Here is an 11,181-nt window from a genome sequence, read left to right on the forward strand (position 1 = left end):
CAGTACTTACCGTAAGAGAAAATTAATCCTAATTCTCAAAGTTTAACACGTGTTGACTTTCAAACTCAAATGTTCATAATAGAAGTTCATGTCGTATACCACATCATGCAGAGAGAGAGCAAAAATACGCCGGAAATTGTTCTATCATTCCTTTTAATTAATTTCTCGGTAACGAATGTTACATCACGAATGTTACATCTTGACACGTTTGTCAAATTTCAGACCAACCAATGACTTCTGCAAAATGTTTATATTTTCATCCTCTGTACACTACGAGATTTTCATAAAAGGGGTAACATTTGCTCTGCAAATACGTTTTCATAAAAAGTTTATTGTATCGTATGTTACATTTCTAAAATCAGAATGCAAAATTTTGAGAATATGATGACTTTTTCTCAATGCCACATCCAAATATCGCTTGATGAATATTTTCACACAGTTTTTGAATATTTTAGCGCCAAAATAGATCAAAAACATAAAGATAATACGAAATCTTTGTCCATACATTGGGTGTTTAATTGACCCTATGATCACATAATATAATCTGGCGACATGGAGTAATATATACACCACTGCTTAAAATCATACGCAAAAGTTGTTAAACTTTTATTGAATGAAAATTTAGGAAATACAAATGATATTAACGCAAAGAAAATTTAAAAACACGCTCTCAGATTTTTATATTTGCTTGTTCAATTTTAAAATTTGAGTCGGCGACAGTCACGTACGTTACAAAATTAGGGTATCTACGCTTCCTACCAAGTTTATAAGTAAAGGGGAAATAAAAAGTATACCATGCCTAGGGAGGCTATGGGTCCATGAATGTATAGCACACAAAATATATGATTTGGTATAGCTTATTTTCTAATAAAGTGCCGGCGACATCGATTGCATGCTTTTATTGACTTTGAGTGATCAAATCTATTATTGCTCTCATTCATTCAATTGATGCTCTCATCAATTGAATTGAAGAGAGCAATAATTGAATTAATGCGCGCATTAAATCGACTATTGCTCTCATTAATTCAATTGATGCGCGCATTAATTCAATTGATGAGAGCAATAATTGAATTGAAGCGCGCATTAATTCATTTGAGGAGAGCAATAATTGATTTAATGCGCGCATTAATTCAATTAAAGAGAGCAATAATTGAATTGATGATATCTTCAAATAATTGAAGATATCTTCAATTATTTGAGTTTATGTTAATTTGGCGCTCCATAGGATTTTGACACAACCTGAGCTTTGTGTATACAGCATAATTTACTCCTATATAGTACGATGGGCCCTAGGTACGCCGCCCTAGGCCTATACACAAGTTTACTCATATTGTGTCAAAACCCTGTGATTCAAAACAGCTAGGAGGAGGTCATCATATTTTGCCGATATTTACACGTCCTACAAAAAATCCAAAGTTGTATGCAGTGAGTAGAGCCTGCTTTACTTTTGATATGGTCAGTTCTCTGGTTCTACCTGTGGAAATACGATTGAATGCTATTAGCCTTGAAAGTGAACAGCTATAGAAATTCTTTGAAACTTATGAGAAAAGAAAAGAAAAGAAAATCTTCAGAATTCAAGCATATGATACCCGGTAGTATAACTACTAGTTGCATTTATATAAAAAATATTTAAGCAGGTACGTTCTTCAAGATCGAAATTCATAGGGAAACCATGTCTGTCCCCAAACCAAATGAAGACAAGAAGAAGTCTGGATTTGTCTTCAAAGAAACATTATACCTTCTATCGTCCCAAAGTAAATGATGGGGAAACAAGAGGCCCATGGGCCACATCGCTCAGCTGAGTCATCTTGGCTCAGATCTAAAGATTTTCCCTATATATTTGAATGTAAAATTTTGGGCGAACTTGTTTCAGCCCGGGTCAACCCGGTTGATACTTCCGGAAGCGGGCAAGTAACTTGTTTCAAGTATTTTTAAGCCACCGGTCGACCGAAAATAAAAGATAATGTCAATTTTAATTACTGAACATTGGAATTGCGATTGAATGGTGCTAGCTAGTAGTAGGTCATCTTCAATTTGACAGAGAAAATATTTACCTGAGTTAAAAAAAACAACATTGCCTTCCCCCCCCCCCCCGAGTTTTAAGATACATTATTTTATATGGTACATGTAACACAACACCCCCCCCCAAATACTTGCCTTTCCCCATTAGTTTTTAAGAATATTTCATTTTTTTTTTTTTGACATGGTAAAAATAAAAAATAAAATAAACCTACCTTGCCTTTATCCCTTGAGGTTTTAAATCATTTATTTCATTTTTTTTAATATGGTAAAAAAAAATTGCCTTTCCCCCCCCCCCCCCCCCCCCCCCCCAAAAAAAAAACCTTCAGTGCCTCTTCCACATTATGTGTTCTGGAGTTTGCTTATCACAAAACAATCCTTTTCTATTCACATTATTTTTGGTAGCTGCAGAACTGTAGCTCTCTGAAAAATCAGATCTATCCCAAATTTTTTCTCCAGAGAGCTGCAGTTCTGCAGCTATATTTTTGGGATGAAGGGCAAGACTTCTCCTTTTGACCACGATCCCTTGACTACAAGCATGATGAACATCGGGTTCGTTATTCCAATATTTGTTTATGACAACATGTCCTCTTTCATTTCAAGGTCTGTCTTCAGACGATTTTGTCAAATCAAGGTATTTGAACTGATTTTACTACTTGATAGTTGTTTGTGGAACAAATTTGTTATATGATCATTTATTTGATTGTTATAAATATTCTGTAGATGTAAGTCCAGTCAAAATATAGATGAAAATGACATGCTAAATGTAAAGGTTCCTCATAGCATAAGTCAAACTGACATGGTTCTTCTATTCTAATTTACATTTTTTAACGTATTTAGCCAGCATGCTATTGGATACATGAAAACGTTTGTCTTGTCACTAGGAATGTAAATACAATACCAAAGTTTTCCTCCATGCTCCAAGAGGGCAATTGGGGTATGTAGTCCCCTAATTTCTGTGGAAACGAAGGGGTAATTTAACTATATTCGGTCTCTTCTGTTCCCCTCGTTTCTGTCCAAGCCTGTGTAAAGTATGTGGGAAATGTTTACCGCATCAGTTGTGCTTCGGTTCGATATCATTTCAGGTTACATTTGATATGAATCATCCCAAAACTTGCCTAGATCAATCCATGAATAATTTTTTGCAAATAAATCCAACTGACACCATTCAATTTCACACTAAATCAATGATAATCATTTTCATTTAAAAAAACACATCTTTAGATTTATAAATAATGACTTTAGTGCATGTGTCACCTCATTTTGTAAGTTTCTGGATAAGATGAAAATTTGATATGATGATTATCATCAATTTGTGCACCATGACCTATTTTAAGGCTTTTCTATTCGCAGTGTGCATTAATTCAGAGTGCATAATGTGCTTACAAGTCCAACAGGCATATGTTGTACCATTTGCAGTACTCTTGTTTGCTATGTGAATATTATATTATCAACAATGTCCTGGAAAAATGAATACTTGACAAGTACAAAATATAACTAAAATATACAAAATATAACTAAGATATACAAAATAGTTTTTATGGTATGTATGTGTTGAATTTGTTTTTACAGCAGCAGGAAACTTCGTTTTTCTCCAAATGCCTGTTCCACCAAAGTGCACCTGCTTTATCATCAGTAAGTGAATCTATGACTTGCTGATAATACTGTTTAACTTACCGTATATACTCGCCTATAAGTCGGTCCGCCTATAAGTCGGTTGTATTTTTTAAGGTTATTTTGTAGGAATTTGCCATTGACCCGCTTATAAGTCGGTACAAATTTTTGTCAGAGTCGGTCGACAATTTCAAGTGAATGCTGTAGTGTTTTTACCTATGTTTCAAAAAATATTTTGAGAAATTAATAATTATGAGGTGCTCAATATCCAAGCCATACCTGTTTGGGGTTTCAACGCAACCCTTGATCTATTATGGGCAATGATCCCTTGTTTACCTAAGCTCCTAATTACCAGTACCTGACACTGTGTTTACTTAGTGGCATGCGCCTCGCGAAAACTGTTATCGTGGGATTCCGGTATAATTAATTGTATCAACAATTTTAAGAGTCAAGAATGATGATCTAAATTATCTGTTAACAATATTCATTTTTTTATGAAATATATTTCAGCCGGTATGCATACCGGTATGAATATTTCAATATTAAATCGGGTTCGTAATTCAATTTTACCGATAAACGATAGATTAGTTGAATATTGAAAGTATTAATCATAGCGGTATGTAAATAATTTTTAATTAGATAAAAATATGCAAATACCTAATTTTAAAATACATAAACAATACAATATGTCTAGATAATCATTCATTTTGTGTGGTAGTCCATGATAATCGTTGGAGTTGTTTAAAATAATAAAAACACTACATTACACCGCCCAGAAAAATACCAATCTTCTTAGAACGCGCCTATAAGTCGGACATAGAGTTTTGGACCAAAAATTGACTCCCAAAAATCCGACTTATAGGCGAGTATATACGGTAGTTTTAGCGAGTTGGACTCACAATCCTAGAGTTTCTCACTATAAATCTGCATATCATGTTATTAAGTTGATAATTTATGTTTGGTGTTGTTGATGTCGGTGTCTTCTTAGTCTCAAAAGTTTTTGGACTCAAGTCAGTGCCCAGTCTATGATATGCCTTATTTGGACCGAGTTCCATGAAAGTTACATACATGTATATGAAAAGAAAAGAAAATTTGGTCAACAAGATATAGATGTTGCCAGGTTAACAGTAGTTAGAAATGGTTTGATATAAAGGTATTTTGACTTTGCAATATTCCGAGGTCACTATAAGCCCTATCTAGACAGTACTTGCATGGATGTTACTTCTAGTGATTTTAAAGTAATAATAGCTCTAAATCTGAATTTTATATTGTGTTGTAAAAATGTGCTATTATGATAGTTTTGTATGTAACTTTAACCATAGGTATTGATAAAATCAAATTTCTGTTTAAGATTTTATCGAATTAAAGATTTCAGTTCTATTGAATATACAATGTATATCATTATAAGAAATCAATTTTTGTACTGGAAGACAATAGTGTAATTTTACTTCATTCAGAGCCTCTGGATGGGTTTTCTAACACATAACAGTTTATAAACCTTATTTTTGTCTGTCATTGAAATAGTAAATCACAATTTTGCAGCAAAAATATTTGACGCCAAAATGAGAGCTAGTATTACTTTAACCACCATGCTTGAATTTGATGCTGAGCATGACTTGAATTCTTTGGTTAAAGTGAAGATAATTTTTATTATCAGAAGTGTTGAAATGCATTTCACATGCTGCCCAATGACAAATTGATTTTTTGGAATTTTTAGATAAAGATTATGAATATTTACTGTACATTGACATTCAGTTTAATTTGAATTTTTGCATGATTTGTAGACAGAAGTTTCTAATGCTGATGGATGTCAGACCGTAACCCTTGTTCCTGGTGATGGGGTGGGACCAGAGCTTATGCAGAGTGTTAAGGATGTTTTCCAAGCTGCTGGAGTACCTGTCAAGTTTGAGGAAATTTTCTTGAGGTAAAGGCTTGTCAGTTGTAGTGTTATCCAACAAGTGTGTTAGTGGGGTATCCCAAGCTTTGTAACACTTAGTCTAAGGATTACCAATCACAGAGCGATAACAAAAGAGAATCTTGAAGCTTTTTGGAGTGGGTTTGAATCCTACAGCATGGATACCCAATCTTTAGTTAACTGATGCTCTCCGAAAAATTTCGAAGAAGCATATAGTCGCTGTCGTGTTCATCCGTCCTTCTATCCATCGTCAGAGCTCATATCTCCTAAATCTTTCATCAGAAATTGATATAATTGGTCACAAAAGTTCCTTGAAACAAGGACTTATGGACTCAAGGTCATTTTGAAATGGTCAAGGTCACTCAGAACATAAAAGTTCTTTATTTCAACTGTTTTTAAAATGTATTGATCATATATCATAATAATAAGTGACAGATAAATGGCTTTCAGACAAAGGTCTCTCAAGGTCATTTTGTAAAGGTAAAGGTCACTCAGAACATATACCTTATATGAGGAAATAGTTCCTTATTTCAACAGTTTTTCAACATGTATTGATCATATATCACACAAATAAGTAATAGGCAATGTATATTAGCCCTTCATTTCAACAGTATTGCAGTAGTTATTAATCATAGTGCCATTCGTCATATGAAGTAGTTCATTAGTTAGATGCAGTTCGGAGAGCATGCATCAGTTTTACTGATTGAGTGACAAGTCAGGCATGACTTGTCATATTTTTTTGTTTTTGTTTGTGTATAAAGCCTCCTTAAGGCATGATAATTTCTAACTTTTATTTTTACCAGTGAGACAAATCCATTCATGAGTGCAAACTTAGAGACAGCTGTAGATTCCTTTAGAAAGAATGCAGTTGGATTGAAAGGGATTATTAGCACTCCTAGTCAGCTGAAAGGTGGCATCTTACAAACTCTGAATATGAAGATAAGGTATGCAGAAACTATAAATGTGTAGGAGTTTAGTTTGTGAATGTAAGTTAATAGATATACTAGATGATTAAAAAAATTTGACAATGTGTAGATGAATTTTAAGGAATGTACCCATCTTTTTTTTTTAAAATTTTTTAACCAAATCACAAGAGCAAAACCTGTTTTGTTAATGACAGTCATATACACTAGATGGTAAGAATGTATTTTGTTAACAAAAAAGGTAAGTGCTTAGACATTTGTGAACCAAATGACTTTTCATGGACTTGTCTAATTGTAGAACTGAAATGGACCTTTTTGCTAATGTGGTAGTAATAAAGAGTCTGCCAGGATTCAAGACAAGACACAAGAACTTGGACTTTGTCATTATTAGAGAGCAAACAGAAGGGGAATATAGTGCATTAGAACATGAGGTAGATACACCATTCATATGAGTTATAGTGTACCACAGGTGTTCGTGTCTACTGTTGATATTCCAGAAGTGTAAGGTTTTGTCTCATTGCTTTCAAACTTGATATGTACAATGTAGACAGGTACTTGTTATGTTAACAACAACCAAACAATCAAATCTACCAGTACATTAAAAGCTATATTGTATCCCCATGGGACTATAAAATTCTGACAGTAAAATGGTTGTATGGACATTTCCTTTCGTATTTACAGACAGTTCCAGGAGTTGTTGAGAGTCTAAAAATTATCACCAGGAAAAATTCTCAGAGAATTGCCAAATTTGCTTTTGATTATGCCATGAAACACAACAGAAGTAAAGTTACTGCAGTTCACAAAGCCAACATCATGTAAGTCAGAAGTACAACTTCATAAATATCCATACGTTATACATATATTAACTACAATATTGAATGATATAGCCCTCCTTGACTTTAAACATGATAAATTTGGGGAATGTAGCTGCAATGATATAGTCCTTGACAATTTTTAACATCTCACTATTTTTAGTGTGTACACAATTCTAGTGATGTACACAATTCTAGTGTTGTACACAATTCTAGTGGTGTACACAATTCTAGTGGTGTACAGTTTTAGTGATGTACATAATTCTAGTGTTGTACACAATTCTAGTGGTGTACACAATTCTAGTGTTGTACACAATTCTAGTGGATGTATACAATTCTAGTGGTGTGCACAATTCTAATGATGTACACAATTTTAGTGATGTACACAATCTAATGATGTACACAATTCTAGTGATGTACACTATTCTAGTGATGTACACAATTTTAGTGGTGTACATAATTCTAGTGGTGTACACAATTCTACTGGTGTACACAATTTTAGTGGTGTACACAATTCTAGTGGTGTACACAGTTTTAGTGATGTACACAATTTTAGTCAATACTAGTGGTGTACACAATTCTAGTGATGTAAACACTTCTAGTGATGTACACAATTCTAGTGGTGGTGTATGCAATGTTAGGCAATACATGTACTAGTGTTGTACTATAGGATTAAACATTCTTTTTGAAGAATTTATCGATGTGTAAAAAAAAAATTTTTAAGTAAAATATTATACGTCTCAAGTCCCCACAATGCTTGTAGTGTACATGATTTAAGATGCATGTATTGCATCAGTTTGAAATTTTCAGTGTTTTTAGAAAAATGAAGACCTTGAATTTTCATATGCTGTAATTGAACATCTCTAAAAGTAATTTGAATGATTTGAACTTCAAAAAAAAAGATTTATAAAAAAAAATTGCTAATTACTGAATTAGTAAGCAAATGAAATTAAAAATTTCAAAGTTTTGTAATATTCAGTTTATAATGGTGATGAGATGCTAGAAATAAAGTTTTAGAACTTTATACAACCACTTTAGAAGTAACAAAGTTACAGGGATTGTAATCCTTCACTGAATACTTCACCCATGTACTTCATAATGACATATATATTTGATAGTACCCACTGTGTTCATAAAGCCAATATATAATCACAGGATCTGGATAAAGGGGAGGGAGAACTTTGCAGAAAAACTTGATTTCATTTTTGGGCATATTATATACTATGAAACATAACGTTAAAATGTTGCATCTTCTAAAATCATTTCTCTCTCTGTTGTTGGGACATACGATTTTACAATACTATTATAGATCATTTACAATTTGTCTTTTTGGAAATAGGAAACTGGCAGATGGTTTGTTCATTAAATGCTGTGAGGAAGTAGCGCAGTTTTATCCAAAGATCAAATTTGACACCATGATTATAGATAATTGTTGTATGCAGGTAGGTCAGATTTTTGGAATCTAATTACAATCAAAATCAGAGTGTCAATGTTAACTATTGATGAAATGTAAGTATTACATGTACCATATTCAAAATATTGAAGAACCTGTACTTTCATACTTGTTGTAGCTGGTCTCCAACCCCTACCAATTTGATGTCATGGTGATGCCAAATCTCTATGGAAACATTGTTGATAACCTGGCTGCTGGTTTGGTGGGCGGGGCTGGGGTTGTTCCAGGAGAAAGTTACAGCTCAGATGTAGCAGTATTTGAACAGGTGTGGTTACCAGTGACACACACGAGATACACCTCACACAATGCTGACATCTATATTGAATAATCAGGGACTTTTATTGCCAATATCTGACTTAGTTTCCTATAACACGCATAAAGAATTGGAATTTATTACACACTTAATCTATACACAGTATGATTTTATTACTTTATTTAGAAGCTGTTTCACTTTCAGGGAGCCAGACATGCCTTTGCTGAGGCCATTGGAAAGAATATTGCCAATCCCACAGCAACACTTCTATCTGCCTGCAACATGCTAAAACACATCCATCTCGATTACCATGCCAAACTGATTGAAGAGTCAGTACACAGAGTGGTCAAAGCACAGAAGGTATCATCAAGTACTGATCTAAAGAGAATGATTTTGTAAATTTAAAAGTGCCATTGGTATTGATGCCTATGGTGGATACCCAGTACACAAAGTGAATTTCAATGCACGGGGTATATTTCACCCCTGGTTTATTTTCAATCATATCAATAATTGTCAATTTTAGAATTTAGTGAATATAAATTCATTTATAACTTTAAAGTAGCAAGAAACAACTATGGGCAAATTTGACTCGGATGAAATTATATGTAGGGATGAAAATAAGACATAGTTTCCCTGTATACAGTAGCTGGAGTGTTTTTTTCCCTAAAGTTAGGATGAAGTTTAACTAATACTCGATAATCAGACATTTTTTAGTTTGGACGGATATTAAAATGTTTTCTGAAGTGCAGAGGGGATGACAAACATTTGACCAAATTGTAAAACTGATTGAGTCAGGAGTCACTTTGAAATAGTAATTGTATGGCATGTGTGTGTGTGTGTGTGTATACATATATATATACATATATGTGTGTGTGTGTGTCTATCTTACCTTTGTTCGTAGTAGGAACGAATGCATTTATTGCATAATAATATTTATAGCAATTATGTTTCCATTTAGCATTGCGATTCTAAAACGTACACTTGTGAAAGAATATTTGAATGTTTTCATTTTCACTTTCAGGTGAAGACTCGGGACATGGGAGGATATGCATACACTTCTGACTTTACAATGGCTGTCATAGACAGCTTACATTAGATCTGACATTTCACAGAGCCATGTTAGTTACATCTTATTTATTGTGTTCTTAGGTCCCGTTGTTTTACACCGTTAGAAGATTATTGTTATTTGTTTGTAACATATTCTGTTGTACAGTATGCAATATTACTGTTATACATGTACTCAAAGGTTAATTTTATTTTTTAGACAATACAAACAATTTTTTATATTTATTTGACTTGCATTGTCAGTGTTCTGTGCAGGTATATAAATGCCATCTGGTTCAAATACATATTGCAATGTACTGGTACAAGTATGTGCTTTCATGTTATTTACTTTGAAAGACATGAAATGGAATAAAAACAAGAAGAGCTTGTTATACTTGATTCCTTTCAGATTTGGAAATTCCTATAGTGGGTTTTCAACAGATATTTCATTGTTATTTTGTGTAAGATTCTGTGTTATGTACATATGTATGTGCATCACTTGAGTGAATGTTTTGTTCTCCAGTATTCAATATTGTATAGCTTACACATGTGTTCTGAATGGAATTGTGATTTTTGTTTTTTGAAGCACAATTTGATACACTACTGTCCAACTTAAATATATATTCTGAAATTAAATCTCAATCTTTAAAGAATGCATCTATAAAAAATGATTGATAATATGATGGTTTATGCAAAAAATCAGACTTTGTTATTTTATCTGCAGTAATATCTTGGTTAAAAATAACAAAATTTGAAGCTGTTTCTCAAAACAGTGAGTGCCCAAAAGCACCGCAGCAGTAAAAACATTAAAAAACACATTTATTCAAAAACTTGCTTGAAAATAATTTTTATTTGAATTATAATGAAATTTAAAGTATGTAGTGCAGGAATGTTAAAGAGTTCATTTGATAATTTTCAAATAATTTCCTGATGAATTGTTATTGAGAAATAACTGTAAATATCAAGAACATTGAAATATTAATTATATCCTTTGTATTTTATGAAAAGAAATTTCATTTTGGACTTTCCTTTGTGTAAGCTCGTCATTGTCGGGCTGAAAAATCATTTCAAAACAAGAAACTACTGAACTTGCCCTTCTGCATTTAAAAACAAATATTCTTTAAAAAAAATTGGACCAAATGAATGAT

General features: G+C 33.0%; 1 protein-coding gene across 1 annotated transcript; it reads left to right on the forward strand.

The window, feature by feature from the left end:
- The first annotated feature begins 2,413 nt into the window (after positions 1 to 2,413).
- LOC125680764 (isocitrate dehydrogenase [NAD] subunit beta, mitochondrial-like) lies at positions 2,414 to 10,420 on the forward strand. Its single transcript, XM_048920526.2, has 10 exons — positions 2,414 to 2,653; positions 3,592 to 3,654; positions 5,418 to 5,557; positions 6,352 to 6,492; positions 6,770 to 6,902; positions 7,153 to 7,286; positions 8,623 to 8,725; positions 8,855 to 9,001; positions 9,194 to 9,349; positions 10,011 to 10,420. Exons 1-10 carry the CDS (start codon positions 2,510 to 2,512, stop codon positions 10,083 to 10,085), a joined length of 1,236 nt encoding a protein of 411 aa, XP_048776483.2. The 5' UTR covers positions 2,414 to 2,509; the 3' UTR covers positions 10,086 to 10,420.
- The last annotated feature ends 761 nt before the right edge of the window (positions 10,421 to 11,181 follow it).

This window comes from Ostrea edulis, chromosome 2, assembly GCF_947568905.1.
Source record: "Ostrea edulis chromosome 2, xbOstEdul1.1, whole genome shotgun sequence".
Classification (NCBI taxonomy): domain Eukaryota; kingdom Metazoa; phylum Mollusca; class Bivalvia; order Ostreida; family Ostreidae; genus Ostrea; species Ostrea edulis.

Bases quoted from the DNA above. Each gene is read 5' to 3' on its own strand.
- LOC125680764 (XM_048920526.2), top strand. From the start codon at position 2,510: ATGAAGGGCAAGACTTCTCCTTTTGACCACGATCCCTTGACTACAAGC. The intron at 8,726-8,854 runs GTAGGTCAGATT...TACTTGTTGTAG, and splicing joins TAGATAATTGTTGTATGCAG to CTGGTCTCCAACCCCTACCA. The intron at 9,350-10,010 runs GTATCATCAAGT...TTTCACTTTCAG, and splicing joins GAGTGGTCAAAGCACAGAAG to GTGAAGACTCGGGACATGGG.